This window comes from Pimephales promelas, chromosome 23 (assembly GCF_988280905.1).
Source record: "Pimephales promelas chromosome 23, fPimPro1.hap1.1, whole genome shotgun sequence".
NCBI lineage: Eukaryota > Metazoa > Chordata > Actinopteri > Cypriniformes > Leuciscidae > Pimephales > Pimephales promelas.
In genome coordinates, this window is record NC_142791.1 from 24,141,991 (window position 1) to 24,164,244 (window position 22,254).

The 22,254-nt window shown below is 37.8% G+C and overlaps 2 protein-coding genes and 1 long non-coding RNA gene across 4 annotated transcripts in view; 2 read left to right on the forward strand and 1 right to left on the reverse strand.

The window, feature by feature from the left end:
- Window positions 1-111: 111 nt before the first annotated feature.
- On the reverse strand, window positions 112-636 carry LOC148969467 (uncharacterized). Its single transcript, XR_016149628.1, has 2 exons — window positions 519-636; window positions 112-301 (listed from the first exon to the last, which is right to left on the reverse strand). It is a non-coding gene; the product is annotated as an uncharacterized LOC148969467 (long non-coding RNA).
- Window positions 258-4,284, forward strand: cdk2ap1 (cyclin dependent kinase 2 associated protein 1). The gene is made up of 4 exons (XM_039676039.2): window positions 258-440; window positions 1,090-1,181; window positions 2,772-2,898; window positions 3,633-4,284. The coding sequence occupies exons 1-4, from the start codon at window positions 386-388 to the stop codon at window positions 3,698-3,700; spliced, it is 342 nt and encodes a 113-aa protein (XP_039531973.1). The 5' UTR covers window positions 258-385; the 3' UTR covers window positions 3,701-4,284.
- A 1,953-nt stretch (window positions 4,285-6,237) lies between these two features.
- mphosph9 (M-phase phosphoprotein 9) overlaps window positions 6,238-22,254 on the forward strand; it is a 31,028-nt gene continuing 15,011 nt past the window's right edge. Inside the window, exons 1-11 of one of the 2 annotated variants that reach the window (XM_039677394.2) lie at window positions 6,238-6,427; window positions 8,579-8,853; window positions 8,954-9,101; window positions 11,535-11,624; window positions 13,738-14,201; window positions 15,378-15,522; window positions 15,947-16,019; window positions 16,784-16,869; window positions 17,265-17,375; window positions 18,278-18,666; window positions 21,023-21,172. In XM_039677394.2, coding sequence (XP_039533328.2) covers window positions 8,615-8,853; window positions 8,954-9,101; window positions 11,535-11,624; window positions 13,738-14,201; window positions 15,378-15,522; window positions 15,947-16,019; window positions 16,784-16,869; window positions 17,265-17,375; window positions 18,278-18,666; window positions 21,023-21,172 — 1,895 coding nt within the window. In that variant the 5' untranslated portion in view covers window positions 6,238-6,427; window positions 8,579-8,614. Of the gene's footprint in view, window positions 6,428-8,578; window positions 8,854-8,953; window positions 9,102-11,534; window positions 11,625-13,716; window positions 14,202-15,377; window positions 15,523-15,946; window positions 16,020-16,783; window positions 16,870-17,264; window positions 17,376-18,277; window positions 18,667-21,022; window positions 21,173-22,254 lie in introns of both variants that reach the window. The other variant, XM_039677393.2, reaches the window with a different exon arrangement.

Below are 22,254 nucleotides of genomic sequence, written 5' to 3' on the forward strand. Positions count from 1 at the left end.
ATGTACAAGTACTTTGCGTTTTTATTTTCAAAAGAAAAGCATTTTTTTGTTAAACACGAAAATAAAAATGTTCCTTAGTAAAATACATTAAAAAAATGCAAACCGTTGTGATAACGGGCAGTCTTTCTTTATTAATAATTTTGTAACTTCTCCAGTTGCCACGGTGTTGATGGACAACGTCGGTTTATTTTTTTCTTTGTATTAATGATGTGTTAATTGTCTTGAGTTCTTTGTGATGATGATGGACAGCAGTGTGGGTGTCATGAGGAGTGACGCGGCCATATTTGCCGGTGCTGCTCTGCTGTAAACAAAAAGTGTCTGTGAGACGGACGCTCCGCTGATTTTAGGGACAATTTTATTTCTCTCATTTATTAACTCTTCAGGTATGTCTTACAAACCCAATCCCCATCAACACCTTCCGGGAACTTCTGGGAACCAAGGTATGCCGAAAAAGCGAGGGAAACTCTTCGTCTTGAGTGTATTTGATCGAATGTAAGAATTGGCGTGAGAAAGAATACCTGGGGAAAAGCCGTGTGTAGTTTTTGTCCAGTCTGATCGCTACAGGGTCAGATCCTTCACATCCGCCATTATTACTAGTGAAAAAAACGCTTTCCTCGCCTTCTATAGTGCTAAATATCGGCTTGAGGTACATTTTCGGGTTCTTCCCGAAGGGTCCGCGTCGCGCCGTGGCCGGATGGGTTTGTGTGGAGGCCGCTAGATTGTGATAAAAATGAATCCTTTTAGCGGCTAAGATCAAGCCCGTGCCGTTTCCTCCATGATTGTCTCTTGGGCTGTTGATTGATCGGATTCAGACGTGCAGTTTTTTTATTGCTCTTTGGGGACACCTAGTGGTCGACGGTGGTATCGCATGGAACGAACGTGACGGAGACCGGGGCTAGTTGTCACAGGGGTTGCATGTCAATGGGATCGAGACAAAAGGCCAATTACGCAAATGCTCAAAGAATTTTTGTGCCTCGACACTATCTATCTGTCAGTCTGTCTGGAAATAATCTATTATACACTTATGTAAATCGTAATTTGTTGTTTCATACAGTGAATGATTTGTATTGTTGTTCACTCTTTTAACAGGAAACATTCCTTCTCCGTCTTCAATGGCAACAATACAGTCATACAAGCCAATTCTAAATGACTTTGGACCACCTTCATTGGGATTCCCACAGGTAGGTGTCATGGTTATTATTGCAGTTAAAGTCACCATGAAATCAAAATTATAATTTTTTTTAATGGATTATTGCAGTAGTTATAAATAATTTATCAGTTTTCCTCCCTCCTGCAATATCTCGGCTGCATCCGTGATCGCATACTTCCCTACTAAATAGTAGGCGAAACACAGTGTGTCACAAAATAACTGTCCGAATTCACAGTACTCATAAAAGAGTAGGCAAAAAGTACCCGGATGACCTACTTTTTCCCGGTTAGAATCTGAAGTGTGCATATGATGGACACTTTACTATCCCATGAGGCCACGGGAGAGGATTTATGAATGGCAATTAAGTGACGTAACTGATACTGGTAGATCACATGATAATGACAACATGGCGAATGTAGTCCAGATTACATTCATACTAAATAGAACATAACTTTTTAGTGATTAAGTAATTACTTATTCATAAGAAGTATATATAGAGGATTATATAGTGAGCTCGCCATTTTGTAGTGCCGTCCGAATGTATAGTGATGATTGTTATACCCTATATAGAATGCATTTTGAAAAGTAGTGTACAACCGACGGTCACTAACCCAAGCCCTACATACCATCATGCATTGCGCTGATTGTAAAAATAAGTTATAATCATGTGTGGAGTAGCACATTATAACAGAAACAGCCAGAAATGACTTTTAGTTGTTAAATTTTGGAGAAATAAGCTCAATCAGAATATAATGTAAAGTATTTATTTACAAAAATCTATTTAGCCCAGAGCCGGCTCGGCACCAGCTGACAGATGATGTAATCAACGGCGCCGAGAAACGATCGAGTAGTGTCCGAAAGTGGTGTTTTTATTATGCTGGTGAGCTCACTCTATAGTGCTCTACTCCCTACCCCCTACATAGGAGTAGTGGTTTTAGTGGAGATTTCGGACGCAGCCCTCTTCTCTGATGACTTGCATGAGGGCGGGGAAACCTGTCACTCACATGAGATCGACCAATAGCAAACCACAACCATTCAATAAACTCCCCACGGACAGTTCTTTCTTGTTTAAAATGTTGTTTCACTCAGATATACGTCACAATAGGGCACTAAAGACTGCCAGTTTCATGCCGACAGTTTCGTTACTTGGAATAATATAAAATAAAACTGTATTATTAATGACAAAAAAAAAATAGAACTAAATTACTGAAACTAATTTTTTTAGTAAAACAGAAAAAAACTCATTCATAATATTAACCATAAAAGTACCTAAAATAAGGTTTGGGTAGGTTTGATACTCATTCTGTCATAATAAGCATATTTTTAAAGGGTAGTTCACCCAAAAATTATAATTATCCCATAATTCAAGCCATCCTTGGTGTATATGACGTTCTTTTTTCAGCCAAACGCAATCAGAGTTTTATTAACAAATACATAAAGGCCTTTATTAACCCACTGGAGCCATGTGGATTACTCTTCTGATGGATGGTGGCTTCAAAATCTCAGTTACTATTTACTCCCATAAGTAAAGCTTCGAAGAGTTTAATCATTAAGAGAATAATTACATTTTTTTGGATGAGCTAATAACCCTTAATTTTTTCCCGTTTTATATCATGTTTAGGGTCCAAATGGAAACCAAGTACCTCAGAGTAAATATGCTGAACTCCTCGCCATCATCGAAGAACTTGGGAAAGAAATAAGACCAACATATGCAGGGAGTAAAAGCGCCATGGAGCGACTTAAAAGAGGTTTGTGAACTAAATCTTTGCTAACACTTTACTTGAAGGGGTTTGCATAAGACATCATAACCATGACATGACATATCATTAAGTGTCTTTCGCTCAATAATGACATTTTGAATGCAAATATGACATTGTTTAAGATGTCTTTGTTATGACATCTTGACATAAACCAATACATCATAACCTGTCATGACAACTTGACATTACTAAGACAACACAACCTGTCATAAACATGACATAACAGATTAATGATCAAACTTAAGAAAGCACCTAGCTTTATTGGTTAACATTACATTAAACTGTCAGGTGGTTGGTTTTGACATTGGCTGTCATGAAGCCATTATAACTCTTTAATGACAAATCCAATTAGTGCCACTGTAGTTGAGGTCACGAAAAATGTTCATGATGACACAGTTATAATGGCCTCATGACAGCCAATGTCAAAGCCAACCACAGGACAGTTTATCTTAATTTTATGTCAAGTTGTCATAACAAAGACACTGACAGGTTATGATGTATTGGTTTATGTCAAGATGTCATAACAAAGACATCTCAAACAATGTCATATTTGCATTCAAAATGTCATTATTGAGCGAAAGACACTTAATGATATGTCATGTCATGGTTATGAAGGTGTCATGTCAGTCTTATGCACACCCCTTCGAGTAAAGTGTTACCAAATAAGAGTTTTAACATGTTATACTTGCACAGGAACTCAAATATCGTGTCTTTCTTTAAAGGTATCATTCACGCCAGAGGGCTCGTCCGTGAGTGTCTGGCAGAGACAGAAAGAAACGCGAGATCCTAGCGCCTCCTTCCTCATTCTCTCCATCCGGCTGAAAGAACTGTGTCTTCTACACCGTCACACGGGAATCATGCATGCCTTTCCTTTGAGGGGGATAAAACAATCAACAAGTGGAGCATTTATGTTACGAGTCGCGCTTCTCATCTGTGGTGTGGAGGGAATAAGGCACGACGCAGAGAGTATATCATCATCTGATTTATAAATGCGAGAGATCTGGAAGAACTGTTGCCATTTGAGTTGTTTTTATATATTTCATTTTCTTTGACCACATAGTATCTTTAAGAACAAATTAGCAAAAATGCATGCAACCGGATTAACGGTCCCACATTAGAATCTGCATGGCTTTTACAGGTTAGACTAGGTATGTGCTTTTAGAAATAGCTCTCAGGATGATATTTTCTCCTCGGACACTCTCGCGGAAAGCCGAGCGTCGGGGAGATACTCCAAAAGTATTATAGTGATGCCATTACTTTCGTCTTTATTTGTATTTATTACCTTGTGTAATACAATGTATTTTCATGTAAAGACAAAAAAAGGTCACTCTTTGGAATTTTGTATATCTGTCAATAAATATGACATTCATTGTGTATGAAATGCTTTTGTTTATTGTTTTGCAAAATACTTTTTACTATCCTCACAAAAGTGGACAAGATTTTATTGTTGCTACAATATATAACTGGTAAATTGATGATCCACCTAAACAAGAAATTAAAATAACAAAGATGCTCACGTTTTTGATGAAGAAAGTGTGCTATGCTTACCATAGTAATTATTTAAGGCTTTATTGTGTAATTAATAAGCATGTTTAACTAATCCAAATAAGGCTGTCATTGGTGGAATATTTTATTAAAGGCATAGTTCACTTTTGAAATTGATTTTTGGGATGTTTTAGCTTATCTCAAGGGCATCCAAGATGTAGGGGTCTTTGTTTCCGCAGTAGTTTCAATTTTGATATTTTTAGGTCAAACCGTTCTTGTCTGTCAGTCATATAATGGAGGTCTATGGTCACCACCTCAAAGAGCATGCACAGAGAAGTCCAAATTAGACATGATTTAATGACTCGTAAATGAAAGTACACATTGATGGCCTAAGACACGAAACGAGCGGTTTGTGTGAGAAAACGGACAGTATTTATATCGTTTTTACCTCTTGTAACCACAGCCACCTCCAAGTGATCTGAGGGCACGGTTGCTTTTTGTGGCCGTTTTCTCACACAAACCACTCGTTTCGTGTCTTAGTCCATCAATGTGTACTTACATTTACGAGTCATTAAATCATGTTTAATTTGGACTTCTCTGTGCATGCTTTTTGAGGTGGTGACCATAGACCTGCATTATATGACTGACAGACAAGAACGGTTTGACCTAAAAATATCAAAATTGAAACTACTGCGGAAACAAAGATGCCTACATCTTGGATGCCCTTGAGGTAAGCTAAAACATACCAAAATTCATTTCAAAGTGAACTATCCCTTTAATCCTAAAATCAATAGTGGAAATGGTCATGGGCTGTGTGATTACAGGTCAAGAGTATCTAAGTTTGTGTGGCCACTGGCAGTTTATGCTTTATGCTCGCAACAGATTGCATTAAAAACATTGAAATAAATTATTGTAACGATGAGGCTTCTCGGCCCTGTGAGGGATTGACTGTCCTTGGAAAATGCTACATCTTGCCTTTGATAAAGGGCTGACCATCAAAAGAAAGGAGAGAGAATTGACACTTAAAACGATACTGGAAAAATAACAGAAGAAACCGCTAAAAAAACTTAAGAAAATGGGTATACATAAGAATGGTGCCCTGGCCAGAGACAAACTCATATGTCCTGCAGGAGTCTCGGCTTCGTTGCTTTGTTCAATAAAGTCTTATTTTGACTCTTGAGCTTCATTTGCAAGAAAGAAAAGACCATTTCCACAACATAATATAGGTAATGAGCACAAATTAACTAATTGAATTTTGTAAATTTATGATTGTGTTGTAAATTTGTTGTATAATCTGTAACTTTTCATTACTTATTTTGGTGATTCTTTAGTTGCTTTTCACCTAAAAGGGGGATATGATGATATAAGATCCATATTATAGATTAAATCCATATTAATTTGTGAAAATGTTTTCATGACAATTGAGGACTTTATTTTAAGGTCACGTATTTACATTGTACTTACTCAAATAAGTGCTAAGTAATATTAATTAACTACATGTTTGGTTTAGGGTTAGTTACTTGTATGCATCATTTACTGTTATTACTAAAGTAATTGCACATAGTAACGTGCAACTACGTTATTTAAAATAAAGTTTTACCCTTAATTATTATAAAAATAACGTCACAATGCAACAAATAATCGTGTCCCAAAAATGCTTAATTTTCTTTAAGCAAAATATAATCTTTATTTATTTATTTTGAATTCTGACGGAAATAGAACCTCGGAGTTTCAAGACCAATCAGAACCACTGTTGTGGTCTCAAATTGCGCAGAATCCTGCAAAGGAGCCAATCACAGAGACTTAAGGGACGTTGACTGTTCGTCCTGACCAATCAAGTAACGCCTTTCGAACTCATTCGGCCAATGAAGTTTCGCGGCGCAGTGTGTCGTCGTTGCTTGCTTAGCTTAGAACGCTAGGAGGTTGAGCTACAAGCAGTCAGTGACTGACAGATGAAGAGAAGGAAAGAGAGCGCGCGCGGCACATGAGGAAATGTCAAAATGGGAGAGCAAGTGATGAGAAAAAGTAACAAGTAAGTGCCGCGTTACTTGGGAGTTATTATCACGGTAACGTTAACTGTGTCAGCGCTTATGTTTGGTGGCTCGCGGGATGCAGCTGCAGAGGTGATGCGCGCGCGTGCTGTGTGTGTGGAACAGGAAGCGCCATAGCGAGAGCTATCTGTGTTTTGCTGGCATGTCCACATCTGTGAACCTGCTTCACATCTTCTAGATAGATATGCAATAAGACACCACCAACTGGGTTTGTAAGTTGACCGATTTGCTTTGTATTGTTTCTTGATCTGATGACATAATGTGTGTGTGGTTCTGGCTTTATGGTTGCATATAACTTGCTGTTGGTCTCCATCCAAGTTATTAACAATGAATGACATTTGTTGTGTGAATATGTCAGACTGCACACCGCGTATTTACCAGATGTGGCCATTCTTGATTATGCCTTAACCCTTAAAAATAATATAATGAATGATGCGTTATATTCTAAGTTCATGATATGATACATCGTTGTAATGTAGATTAAACTCTTTTTTTTTTCCTGCTGCTTGTATTTAAGGTTTTTGCATATTGTATTAGGGTGTAAACAAACGAATCCCTTGTGAAAACTGAGTGTGCTTAATCCTATTGAATCGTAGTTGTATTGTACTTCAAATCTTAAAAGTGTATGTATAACGTTGTGTTTTTTAAATTATGCTTGCAAATAATATAATATAATATTAATATTAATAAAATAAAAGGCCACTTCAAGAGAGTAAGCTTTTTATGACCGTTTCTTAAAGGAGTAGTTCACTTTAAAAAAAAACTTTTGCTGATAATTTACTCACCCCCATGTCATCCAAGATATCCATGTCATTCTTTCTTCATTCGAAAATAAATTAAGGTTTTTGATGAAAGCATTCCAGGATTTTCTCCATATAATGGACTTCAATGGGTACCAAATGGTTCAAGGTCCAAAATACAGTTTCAGTGCAATCTGTTCAAATGGCTTTAAACAATTCCAGACGATGAATACGGGTCTTTCTTTCTTTCTTTCTTAAAACAAAATCAAAGTCATTTGGTTCATTCAGGAAAAAGTCACGAACGTGCATCACACCCTAACCCTAACAGAGCAAGGCGACCAATTGAGCTTATGAAATTATTGTATATATTTTTTAAGTGATCGTTTCGCTTGATAAGACCCTTATTCATCGTCTGGAATCGTTTAAAGCCCTTTGAACAGTTTGCACTGAAACTGTCTTTTGGACCTTGAACCGTTTGGTTCCCATTGAAGTCCATTATATGGAGAAAAATCCTGGAATGTTTTCATCAAAAACCTTAATTTCTTTTCGACTGAGGAAAGAAAGACATGGACATCTTGGATGACATGGGGGTGAGTAAATTATCAGCAAAAGTTTTAAAAAAAAAGTTTAAGTACACTTTTAAAATGTGTAGCCTATTTTGTAATTTAAAGCATTTTGTAAGAAAGTGTATTTTAAATGTACTAAATTGCAGCTTCTTCATCTTGAATATATTTTAATACATGACCTACAGTTTCAATCAATGGAAAATGACATACATTTTTAACAAATGTCAGTAGAGACAGAGTTAATTATGTTATTACATAAAGATGTACTGAAGCCCTGCTTATGTCAAGTAAAACAATTTAACATGCAATTAAGTGTCCTACTCCTAAACATTACATTCTATTCTTTTAAAGTATATTACTTCTTTCATTTCATTAATTAAAAAAAAAAATAAACACAACAAAAATTGACCGCTGTGCTGTACAAATGAAGAACTATAAAACAAACCACACACAATACAGTAATAATAGACAATAAAATACTAGTTTCTGTAATATGTACTTCATTTTTTTAAAACAATGGTTTTTAAAAATACATATTTTAGGTACTGGAACTGTAATGGGCCACAATTGTGAATCAATGTGTTTAACTATTTTTTTTTTATCAGTGGGCAGGAGATGCATAAAAAAAAAACCTTCTATCTCAGTATATGTGAGCTGATAAAAAAATGCATAGGTAAATCCTTCTGAAAGTAAAAATAGTCTTAATTTCTTTGGATGAGTGGCTAGTTAGTTAAAGATATGGGCTGGTAATTGAAAGCTTGCAGGTTTTAGCCCAAGTTGCTAATGATATTTTTCAATTCAGCAATTTTTTATTTTTTCTACACAGCGCTCGCATACAGTCACTGCACACGGCTGTTTAAGCATGTCCACAGATGACAGCATCTCTGAGGACGTGTCCAGCTCTGTGGCTTTGAGCCACGATCAAATCAGTGCCAATGGTGGGAAAGAGAGCGAGGTGTCCATCGTCTCCTCTGAGGACACCGTATCGGGTCTCCCCGAAGAAGAGCACTCTGCGTCCCACCCCGAGGGCTTCCTTCAGGCCACAGAAGGAGCAAACCGACCCTCCGCCACACCAGCATGCAGCATTTCCAACAAAATAAGGTCTGTGTTCGTTCATGTGATGTTTACTGTTTTTAGTTTCACATTGATAAGCTGTTTTAAACCCCCCTGGGTGTCTTTCTCCTCATGTCACATGCTTTAGAAATCTGTGTCTTCGCACTGAGGAGGAGTTCAGCTCAGGGAGAAGTTTACCCTTCATCAACCCAAGCTCTCTCGAGACCCTCCGAGCCCTGGTCCAGGAGATCCAGAGCAGTGGGGAGACCGACCCTGAGATTTGGAAGAACTGTGAGGTGCGCAGATGTCCACGTTCATTCCCCCATGTGGCGTTATGAAGCAGCCATCAGGTTTCTGGGCCATCGTCTGGGGCCTCTCCTAGGAGTCGAGCCGACAACAACAGCCACGCTCAGAGCTGGGGAGAACATCCCACAATGCAGCTGATCCCTGACATCAAAAATGAGATCATTTAGAAGTATCTTGAGCCATTTAAAATTGGCGTGAAATTAGGGCTGAACGATTAATTGCATTTGCGATAGTATCGCTATATGATGAAACGCGATTTCGTAATCGCAAAAGCTGCGATTACACTGGTCACGTGACACGCGAGAGAAAAGCAGTCTGCAAGATCAAGCATCAACTTGGCATGCTACGCAAATAGGTCTGGCATACAGAAAAGAACAGTTTATTTTTAATGATATTGTGTTATTTATTCTCTCCCCAACAATTCTGGATCGATTCAGAGAATTTCAGAATCGAGTCTGAGCTGAGTTTTTAAACACAGATGCGTGATGACGCTGCGCTTGCTTTAGAAACAACCGTGTTCTGGTTCTGCTTCTCTCTCGCTCTCTTTCTCTCTCTCTCATTCACTCACTCACTCGCTCACACATACAACACCGCTCGAACTTTCCGAAACATGGTATTTCATACTCGTTTGGGGTTTAACCGTATTACAAGGACATTCACGGGCTTCATTGCACAGGTTTTGCTGCTTTGCTTGATGTTATAACGTTACTCTTGCAGTGCGCGTTCTCTCCCGTGGGAATTTTCCTTACAAATGCTTCACAAAGTTATTATTTATGTCTTTTGGAATGCAGTTGGCTTATATATTAAAAATATGAAAATCACAGAGAAGGCTGTTTTCGTTTTAAAATACTAACATACATACTCGCGCATGCAAATGTACTTGCATGTCAAAATGCTTTTGTGACGCGAAATTAATGTAAAAACGGTCAGTTATATCTTAAACCAACAGGAAAAACCACATTTACAATTTCAAAAGAGATATATGCATTAGTGTGAATGCAGCTTATCGTATCTAAACTGAGGGGAAATCACTCCAGCTCTTGAATGAAAAACATTCAGACAGCCTACTTTTAAATACTGAAAGCACTCTTGAAAGCACTCTTTGTTTATTACTTGTAATGCTTTTTTTGTTTCTCTTTATTTACTAGCTTTTATATTTTGAAGCTATATTAGTTTATATAGCCTATTTACATTTTTTTAAAGTATGTGTTTTTACACATGCAATTAAATACATATTTAAGTGTTATTAAGATTAATTAATAAGAAAAAAAGTAGATCGGATCATGAGCTGCCTAAAGATTCCCATCCCTACTGTACAATGATTTATTGCTCGTCTTTGTCGACTAATACAGAAGGTAAAGAATTTTTTTAAAAATCGCATATTAAATCGCAATCGCAATATTGGTTAAAAAAATCGCAATTAGATTACTTTCCATAATCGTTCAGCCCTACGTGAAATGAAAAATCACCCTATTTATTTTCTAAATGCATATTAGAGGTCTTAAAGTCCCCCTGTAGTCAATCATTTTAGCCATTCAAACTCATCTTTGATCGACAAAATCACATATTTAAACGTTTTTTTCCCCTTAAAATAGCTTGAATGTAACTCTACACCATTGTCTCATTTAGTATGCGGTTCTATGAATATGCAAATGAGCCCCGCCTCCACTCACTCGCTGCAGCTCAGAGATCCACTCGTTGACTATCACACGTTGATCTGATTGGGTACAAGGTCGTCTGTGACGTCAGAAACACCAGCGATTTCAAACTGCGGTTTTAAGGAGAAAATACTCTGCAGTTGTGTTGACTTATGCATTTGTACATGTTTTGTCTTAAAGCATATTCAAAACACCACATAGACATATAAACATCATTAAAAGCTGGATTTTCACCACAGGGGGACTTTAATAGTTATGCACCAAAACTGAAGATTTAATTTTGGTGAAAACTGAAACTAAGTTAATTAACTAATCAACTTTATTTAATAATCAACCCTCATTGCATATAAACATTTACATTGCACATACTTTAATATATTACTATAATGACTGCACAGTGTAGGACATGTACATTTATCAAAACGCTCTTCTCTAAAACGGGTGTTTTTTTTTTTGTTTTAGCTGACTAACGGTTATTTTTTTGACAATCTATTACACTCGGTTGTATGTCACAATACAGCAGAAAAGATATTCAGCTACTTCTGTTTGATTCAAAATGTTATATACTGAGATTAGCCACATGGCAATCACATTTCTGTGATTTTGACAGTAGAAATTTCACAATGAAACCTCTACTTGCTCATCTAACTAAAACACACCAATTTGTCTGTCGTATCACTTCCTTCATTTGCAGCCTCAGATTCTGTTTTTATGCTTTTATTAAAAAGCAGACCACATAGTGACAGTGTTTTCTTTCTCAAACAGGGCCGGTGGCTTCATCTCTTTCAGTTGGTGGAAAAGCAATATCAAGAACAAATCCTTGCTCAGCAGGAGCAGTACCAGTGCCAAATACAGGTATGTTTCTGTATAAAATAGAGGATCTGATTGGACTGTTAACAAATTATGCGTGTCCATTAAAATGTTGTGCTTAGTATCTTAGTATGTGACGACAAGGTTCTTTAGTGTGTGTTTAATCTGGTTGTGCTAGTCTAATGCCAGGGACACACTTAACGACTGACCAAGTATGAATGCAATTTGATGCTTACAATTGATCGCTGAGTCGTGTTCAGTCGGTGTTTAAAATCTGCTGCAGTCAATTGAAACAGTCTGTTAAGCTGCGTCAAAGTCCTTTTGGGCAAGTCCTGCCACTCGGCTGCCATCTTGGCAACGCCTCCGGGCAGCTAGTTCGGACTAACAAGACCAGCCTCCTATCTAAATGAATGGGCAGAGATTCAGAACTGCACTTTCACTGGTCACCGGGACATAAAAACTGCATGTATAGAAACAGCAGTAAATTATTATAAAAATCACTAAAAAGGTTGATGATTTTGCCCCAAAATAAGGTTTAAAACACCCTTTTCCCCACAGGTTATACGTTTACTACGCATACGCAGGGGTTCTCGTCTCCGCTGTCGCAAACATCAAATGTGTCAGTGGAACCAGACGATAGGTTTAAATGTTTCCCGGCTTGACTGTTAAAAGCAGACGATTGGCTTTCCAGCGGGAGGGGCGGGGCATGTGCATACAACCGCCATCTTTGGCGTTACGGGTTTTCCCTATATGGTTGTATTGAGGATTTAGGAAGTGGCATGTCTTTATATAAATTGTCTCTGGCTGCGTTCACTACAAGTGACTTTGTCGCTGTCGCCTAGTAATGTTTGTGAGTAACATTCACGAATGTTACTTCGTGTTGTAGACTACTAATGCGTTTTCTTGCAGCTACAAACAAACATTTAGGAAGGAAAAGTCTAAATATAAATTGAATCAGTACATCAAATGCATAATATTAAAGATGAACGAGAATCAGAGTGTCCTTGCCATCGCGGCTATTTAACTGCAGCAAAAGGGCCAGCCTATCTGGGTTCACGAAGTCAGTCATCACGTCACGTCAATGAGATGTATCATTCGTTTTTTCATTCATCTTGCCTCGGTTGAAATCGGCACTGAAGAGTGATGGATCACGTGACTCCACTGACTTCACTTCTATTGGTTGTCGCTCCCGAAAGTCACTCCCCATTTGCATAAATTTAACAGATCTCAACTTTGACGCGTCGTTGGACACGCCCCACCCGGTCGCCAATGGTCACTGTTGCCGGAAAGTCCCCGCTCTCTATTGAAATAAGAGGGATCATGTCGCTTGTTGTGTGAACGCAGCTCAGTTCAGTCTTAAAATGTTTCAGCTAGTCGTTAAAAGGATAGTTCACTTTGAATTTATTTTTTGGTATGTTTTATCTTACCTCAAGGTCATCCAAGATGTAGGTGTCTGTTTCCGCAGTAGTTTCAATTTTGATATTTTTAGGTCAAACCGTTCTTGTCTGTCAGTCATATAATGTAGGTCTATGGTCACCACCTCAAAGAGCATGCACAGAGAAGTCCAAATTAAACATGATTTAATGACTCGTAAATGTGAGTACACATTGATGGCCTAAAGCACGAAACGAGTGGTGAGAGATCACTTCCGGCGCTTTCCGGCGCTTGCGCAGACCTTCAGATCACTTGGACATGGCTGTAGTTACATAAGGTAAAAACGATATAAATACTGTTCGTTTTCTCACACAAACTGCTCGTTTCTTGTCTTAGGCCATCAATGTGTACTTACATTAATGAGTCATTAAATCATGTTTAATTTGGACGTCTCTGTGCATGCTCTTTGAGATGGTGACCATAGACCTCCATTATATGACTGACAGACAAGAACGGTTTGACCTAAAAATATCAAAATTGAAACTACTGCGGAAACAAAGACCCCTACGTCTTGGATGCCCTTGAGGTAAGATAAAACATACCAAAAATGTATTTCAAAGTGAACCATCCCTTTAAGTGTGTCCCCTGGCATAAGGCTTGAAACATATGCCATGCATTTCTGTGAATGAACATGCTTCTAGTTGCACAAACTTGATTTAAAGGGATAGTTCACCCAAAAATGAAAATTCTGTCATCGAGACAGTTCTTGCATGGTTTCTTCCAGCTCATACAGGATGAAATTAAGGCGTTAGTGCAGTTACAGAACCGCCTAGTCAGCACACAGACACACCCTCTGGAGCCCGGCAAGATCCACAGGCCTCTAGAGGACCCGGCTGCTGAGAACACCTTCACGTTGTCGGCTCCAGGACCTCCGTCACATCCCCAGCTCACCGTTCACCCCCAGGAGAGCTCGGAGGAGGGCATGGTTACCGTGCTGAGCAGCGGATATGGGACTCTCTCCGCCTGGGAGCATGGGTTAGAAACAGGGCGGCCCAGTTCCACTGAGGGACGGTATGAGGCTCTGTGGTCCCCGAACCAGCAGGATGGCAGTCTTACACCGTCTCCTGTTCCTGACACAAGCCCGCTGGGCCAGAACCCGCTGAGCAAAACCATCACAGCCAATGACAAACTCCAGACGCCTGCGACGATCTCACCTGATACCATGACTGATAAACCGAGAGTAATAAGGTAAAGTTCATCAAAGAGTCGTCAAAACCATGGGAAATATTTGTCTAACTCGAATTTAAAAGATTTTAGCATGAGCTTTTAGATCAAAGTTTTTTAGATCAACTTGAGAAATTCATAAATGTAGTCAAATGTGATTAACGTTTGACTAATAATCTATTTTCTAAATGCATATTATAGATATTATCAATAGTTATGCACCAGAATTAACACCGAAACTGAAATTAAAGATTCCATTTAGCCGAAAACTGAAACCAAAAATAAATTGAAATAATCAGTTCATTAATCGAGTTTATTTAATAATCAACACTCATTGTATATAAACATTTACTTTGCACATGTGCATTGTAAAACAAGGATGTTTTTATTTCATATTTTTTAAATTATAAAATTACCCATTTAGTTCAGTTTGTTTTCTGAAAAATATATATATATATATATATATATAAATTAAAAAAATATATATACTTTATTTAGCTGAAAACTGAAACCAAAAATAAATTGAAATAATTAGTTCATTAATCAAGTTTATTTAATAATCAACACTCATTGTATATAAACATTTACTTTGCACATGTGCATTGTAAAACAAGGATGTTTTTATATCATATTTCTTAAATTATAAAATTACCATTTTAGTTCAGTTTGTTTTCTGAAATATAAACATTTAAATGCTGGCTGTAATAACTTTTCATGACTGATTTATTTAAACATATTGTATAATGAATACAACAGATTAAGTCGAGGACACGCGTAACGACTGTAAGGTCGATTATGAATGTAATTTGATACTTATCATGCCCTAATGAGTCTGAGACAGTCACACTGAAATATTTTCAAATATAATTTATAAAGTAATGATGAAAAACTTAATAAATAGAAATGCTGCCTCGGCAACTAACTGAAATAAGTGCTACAATTACTAACAGAAATTAAACTAAAGCTGAAATAAAAATAAATAAACTATTTCGAAATATATATTTAAAAAAAATGACAAAAGCATAACAAAATGGCTAAAAAGTAAACTCAAATAAAAAATTTAAATTGTAAGTGTAAAAGTAAAAGCTAAGTCAAAACTGTAATAGTATATAAATAATACTAAAATAACACTGAACTCTGTTAAATAGTTTTTATACCATTAATAGAGACAGTTGTTTTGTGTTGATGTGTGTCGTGTAGTCAACCTCTGACCTCCTGGGCCCAACGGCAGAAACACAGGCCGAGAAAGAGCCGAACAGCACAGAACCACACGTCACATGTGGAGGAGCGAACAAGCACAGCAGGAGCAGGATCTCCTAAGGAGCACACCGATCATCTACCTGATGTAAGCAAACATTAATATTGAATGATTGTTAATTATTTTGTTGTTTATTTAAATAACCATGGGCAGCAGGAGATATCTGTGAGCATATTGGTGTTGGTGATTAGGAAGCCTATTTCTTGCTCATTTAAGCAGCAAACTCTTCTTTGAATGTTCTTACATCTTCTCTTCTGTATAATATATGATGTCAGATTTCACTTTCTAAATTTAAAGGCAGAAACGATTCTTAGCTGGCCAAAATTTCTGTTATGCATCTTTGATTTTTTTTTTTTAATGTATAAATTGTTCATCATTTGCTGGTTCAGAGATAAGACAAAGCATCAATGTTCTCCTTATTACTTTTGTTATGTGTTCATAGTCATATGAACATTACTTTTGTTCATAGAGGCCAATTGGTAAATCTATTTTTTTCTGGCTTTACCCCTAGCGTGGATGCAGTGCTGGCTCCATGAACCCTTTGCCTCTAAGGAGAAGTGACAGTCTGGTGTCTGAAGCCTCGGGTAACACGTTTCACTAACAATCAAGCTCCGCTGTCTGTCTAACAGCACACTGGAGGGATGTGCTTGTTATCAGAGGACTTTGTGTAGATAGAAATGTTATGTTACGGGGTTTTGAATTGGTGCTTAAAGGGATAGTCCACTTTGAAATTAATTTTTGGTACGTTTTAGCTTATCTCAAGGGCATCCAAGATGTAGGTGTCTTTGATTCCGCAGTATTTTCAATTTTGATATTTTTAGGTCAAACTGTTCTTGTCAGTCATATATAATGGAGGTCTATGGTCACCACCTCAAAGAGCATGCACAGAGAAGTCCAGATTAAACATGATTTAATGACTCGTAAATGTAAGTACACATTGATGGCCTAAGATACGATGTACAAGATGTAAAAGATGCAAGATGTAAAAACGATATAAATACTGTTCGTTTTCTCACACAAACCACTCGTTTCGTGTCTTAGGTCATCAATGTGTACTTACATTTACGAGTCATTAAATTTTGTTTAATTTGGACTTCTCTGTGCATGCTCTTTGAGGTGGTGACCATAGACCTGCATTATATGACTGACAGACAAGAACGGTTTGACCTAAAAATATCAAAATTGAAACTACAGCGTAAACAAAGACGCCTACATCTTGGATGCCCTTGAGGTACGATAAAACATATCAAAAATTCATTTCAAAGTGAACTATCCCTTTAAGACTGAATTCATTTCTGATTATTGTGAAATTGCTGTTCACATATTCTAACTCTGTTTGATTTTTCAGGCCTGTCTTACTGGAAGCTGGAAGAGAGTGAGTTATACCGCCCTCTACCTGACAACTTTGAAAGTGCTTCCTTCGTCCTAATGCAGGTGAATTGTTATTAAATTCATTTAAAGTCTTTTTAAGTCTTCTTAAAATCTTCTTGGACTCGGATCGATCGTAAGATCCCCTGATATCCCACCCCTGATGTGCAGTTTGGTGCAGTTGCTGATATTTAAATGGCAAAAACGATGAAATTATGATCGCTTGTAATGTAAAAAGTATAAACTATCAATCAGGCGACAGAAGGCATATGGAGATTATTTACTGTACAACAGGTTTTTAAGCAAAGATTTGATACTGTTGATAATTCAGAGGCCTTAGAATTTGCGTATCAAAAATTATACATCGGGCTTAAAGAGGATAAGTCTGTCCTGCTGAACACAGTGAGCTTTGCTCCACAGACTCTTTGATTGAAGACTCTTTGTTATTCTGTTGTACACAGACTCCAGAAGACAACCGTCTGTCTCTGCGGGAGATCTACCAAAACAAGAGAGCAGATACCAAAGGCCACGAGTGGGACTCCTTAATAAACACATCCACCTTGTCTCCTCAGGTCAGAGCAGAGCCAAATAAGACAAAAATTAAAGGAGTAGTTCACTTTTAAAAAAATATTTGCTGATAATTTACTCACCACCATGTCACCCGAGATATCCATGTCATTCTTTCTTCAGTCGAAAAGAAATTAAGGTTTTTGATGAAAAAATTCCTGGATTTTTCTCCATATAATGAAGTTCAATGGGAACCAAACAGTTCAAGGTCCAAAATACCATTTCAGTGCAGCTTCAAAGGGCTTTAAACGACACCAGACGATGAATAAGGGTCTTATCTAGTGAAACGATCGCTCATTTAAAAAAACAACAACAAAAGTTTAAGTTTTATAAGCTCAAATGCTCGCCTTGCTCTGTTCTGTGATGCGCGTTCGTGACTCTCCTGTTTGAACTCGTTCATCAAAATGAACGATTCTTTTCCCGAGTCAACTCGTTCATTTCGTTCGTTGAATGAACCAAATGACACGAAAAAAGATTTGTTCATTTTGATAAACGTGTTTAAACAGGAGAGTCACAAACGCGCATCACAGAACAGAGCAAGGCGAGCATTTGAGCTTTATAAAACTTAAACTTTGTTAGTTATTTATTAAATGGGTGATCATTTCGCTTGATAAGACCCTTATTCATCGTCTAGAATCATTTAAAACCCTTTGAACAGTTTGTACTGAAACTGTCTTTTGGACCTTGAACCATTTGGTTCCCATTGAACTCCATTATATGGAGAAAAATGCTGGAATTTTTTCATCAGAAACCTTAATTTCTTTTCGACTGAAGAAAGAAAGACATGGATATCTTGGATGACATGGGGGTGAGTAAATTTTTTGCAAACGTTTTTTTAAAAGTGAACTACTCCTTTAATTAAGAAAAAATAACTAGTGTCATCCCTTACCTGTTGCTCCCTCCCCAGGTGTTGACTCTGGACTCCACGTTGCATGTGAAGCACTCAGATCGCACATCAGGCTTCACGTCGCCGTCCCACTTCAGCAGTCCGTCTGCGCAGGTCCGGGCCTGTCCTAGCAGCAGCGACGCGCCCGTCAGTCCCGACTCCATGGCCCTGCGCAGCCACAGCGACACCGACTGCATCTCTAACGCCAGCAGTCTGTCTGCACAGCAGGCGTCTCCCTCCCCGTCTGCGCAGAGAGCAAACCAGGCCAACAGTGAAGATGAGGGCAGCCACACTGCCACGGTCACCGTACAGCCCAGAGGACCGTCTGCTCGAGAGATGTACAAGCTGAGCAGAGGCAATGGGAAACTGGAGCGAAAGACCTCGCTGGAGGACCCGGTTGTCCTCTCGCTGTAAGAGTTCTGTAAATCCCCCTAAATTCAACATTGAATGCCATTTACAATGCAGTAATATCATTGAATTATTTTGAATAGCTTGGTCACATAAAATGCTTAACGATTAGTAGAGCTGGGTATCGAGATTTATACTTTCTAGGCATTGACCGAATTGCTTTGATGCCATCTAGGATAAAAAAAAATCACCAAATTTTGATACCTAAGGGGTTAATCTAGTCAACGTCAGTGAGCCAATAAGCATGTATCATGATTGGCTGTGGCAAGGGATCAAGGAACAACACTCAGTTCATGCCCGCGTCTCACGCGTGAGGCTGTAGTCTGTAAACGTCCCAACCCCGTAGATGAAAAGATGTGGGAAAGTTCAAAAGTGTGGCTACATTTCACCAGACTCGATGCCAACAGCATGTGATACAGTATATGATAATTGCTCCCTAGACCGGCAACACAACAAATCTGATGAAGCACTTAAGTTCAGGGAATAAACTTGAGAGGAGATGGTTACTCCATCTTAGACTGCAAGGAGAACTAGAGCGAGCCACAAATGAACCGAAACTCAGCGTATAGGATACTTGCCTCACAGACATGAGAAATAGGGATATAGAAAGCTTGAAATGTCTACTTTTATAACAAACTAATAAGAATTGAAAACAAATTCTCTCCGATTAAAGGATTAGTTCACTTTTAAAAAAACTTTTGCTGATAATTTACTCATGACATCCAAGATGTCCATGTCTTTCTTTCTTCAGTCGAAAAGAAATTAAGGTTTTTAATAAAAACATTCCATTCCATACATTATATGGATTTTTCTCCATATAATGGACTTCAATGGGAACCAGACGGTCCAAGGTCAAAAAGACAGTTAATAACAGTTTCAGATGCAGCTTCAAATGTCTTTAAATGACACCAGACGATGAATAAGGGTCTTATCATGCGAAACGATCGGTCATTTCAAAGCTTATTCCAAAAATGTAACTTTTCTAAGGACAAATGCTAGCCTTGCTCTATTCTGTGAGGCGCGTTTGTAACGTCACGTAATACGTAATTACGGTCAAAAGGTCACGGGCGACGTAGCCGGAAGTACAGAATCAAAATCGTCCGACATCGTTGTTTTACCTTTTAATTCCTTTTTTTGTAAACGGCGTTTGAGCTAGTTTGCACGTTCAACCTATGCGTTCAACTTGTAAACACTGACTCTGTACTTCCGGCTACGTCGCCCGTGACCTTTTGAACGCAATTACGTATTACGTGACGTTACAAACGCGCCTGAAATGACCGATCGTTTCGCATGATAAGACCCTTATTCATCGTCTGGTGTCGTTTAAAGACATTTGAAGCTGCATCTGAAACTGTTGCATCTGAAATCTTTTGGACCTCGGACCGTCTGGTTCCCATTGAAGTCCATTATATGTAGAAAAATCCTGGAATGTTTTCATCAAAAACCTTCATTTCTTTTCGACTGAAGAAAGAAAGACATGGACATCTTGGATGACATGGGGGTGAGGAAATTATCAGCAAAAGTTTTTTCAAAAGTGAACTAATCCTTTAAGTAATCCAAATGAAACGTGCATTTCTCTCTATAGAGCAGAACACTCAGCGCTGGGAACACTCTCTCACTACTCTGCAGAGATGACCAGTCAGCATTGTCAATTTCATCTTCGCAGCCAACACTGACCCAGAAAACACTGGTTTATTAATAAACAATTAAAAGATCTCCTTGTTATTTTTTCCCCACACATTCATAATCAATAGGTTACTTTTGCCAGTGCTTTGCAGCAAGCTTTATGTGTGCGCTTTAGCGTGAGGCAAATGTATCTTTGCGTCTGTAAAAGAAGTCAACAAGGAAATCATGTAAAAACAGATTTCATTAAAATTGGTATCTTAAAAAGTAGTGTTCAGGAACCGTTAACAAAGTCAATGTATTTGTATCAATATAGACATTTTTTGACAGATACCAAACCCTAATGATCAAACTCTTTCAGTCATTATTATTTTTCCTTACCATATGGCCTTGGTTGCATCAGCAGAAAGCAGAAAAAGTTATTGGGTTCCTATAAAACTTTTTTTTTTCTTTAAGAAACATGCACTATTCATGCTCCTTATAATTGCATTTAGAAGGCGTTTACCCGTTGCTTTTATTCAGACTTACAAAAATGTTTTAGCGTCATGTATGAAACCGATTAGAGCAGGAAACTTCTGTGCATTCATTATTTGGGTCAACTCCAATTTTTTTTAATGGTAGTGTAGCTTAAGATGTTTAAGGATAACCTTTATTGAACCTATCCCATGCTATTTGCTGTATCCACCACCATCTTATGTGCCACACTAACTCCTCTGCTTGCTCTAATCTTGCTAGGTTGAGACAGAAGCTGAGAGAGAAACATTCCCGCCACATAGCCGATCTCAGAGCGTACTATGAAGCAGAGATCGGTGCCCTAAAGGAAAAGCTGGATCTGGTGAATTTGCCTCTTGACATGGAGAAAAGCAACCAGATCCTACTTGAGAGGTGAGAAACAAGACGCTGCTATTTTGTAGGATTGCATTCTACATTCCAGATTGGTGTCAACCAATATTAGCAATTTTTTTACTATCAACATCTGTCTGAAATTGTCAGCTGCTCATATTTAGTTTCAAAAGCTCTGTTTTTATTAGGGCTGTCAAACGATTAATCGCATGCAAAATAAAAATTGTGTTTACATAATATATGTGGTAGAATTATTTTATATACATAAATACACACACATGCTTGTATATATTTAAGAAATATTTTCATGTATATACTGTTTATAGATTTACATATAATTTATATTATATATAAAATATACATTTTATATATAAATAATATTTTTTTTCTTAAATATACATGCATATGTGTGTATTTATATATATATATACACACACACACAAAATAATCATACACAGTGCTCCCACATATTTTATGTAAACACAAACTTTTATTTTGGATGCGATTAAACGCGATTAATCATTTGACAGCCCTAATTTTTATAGTACATTTTAATGTTTTGATGTCCCATTTCTTTAGCCTGGGAAAACCCAGACAACTTCGGCCAATTTAGATTTGCTCTGAAAGTTAGTCTGGCAAAGAGCTCATTCAAGCCCATTTCCAATCCATCGAAATCGCGGCACCAATCAGAAACGTTGTGGCGGGCTTTACACGATGGCGACAGCGCTGGGATTTTGAAGCAGATTTTGTTGCCTACATTACAATGGATGTCGCCGTCAAACATCACTCGTTTAAATCAGCTATCGCATCTGTTTTAAGCGATTTGAACGTTTCCTTTTTGTTAAAAACCGAGTAAGATGTTTCTCCGCTGCTTTGCATATGTCATCTCCTTCATCGCTCTGATTGGTTTTAGGTCTATTCGCGACGTCCGTTGGTGACGCCCCTCTGGAAATTATTTGTCTGATGACGCTTTGCCAGACCATAACTCAGTTACAATTGAGAATGGTCTGGTTTTAACAAGGCTACCATTTCTTTACAAACATGTAAAATATACATGAACATGAACAAATTCCATATTGGTTATTACTAGACAAACATAAATATCATCAGCCATTATTTCTCTA

Excerpts from the sequence above, each read along its gene's own strand:
- cdk2ap1 (XM_039676039.2), top strand. The coding sequence starts at position 386 with ATGTCTTACAAACCCAATCCCCATCAACACCTTCCGGGAACTTCTGGG. Across the intron at positions 441-1,089 it reads GGGAACTTCTGGGAACCAAG|GAAACATTCCTTCTCCGTCT; the intron begins GTATGCCGAAAA and ends CTCTTTTAACAG. Across the intron at positions 2,899-3,632 it reads CATGGAGCGACTTAAAAGAG|GTATCATTCACGCCAGAGGG; the intron begins GTTTGTGAACTA and ends CTTTCTTTAAAG.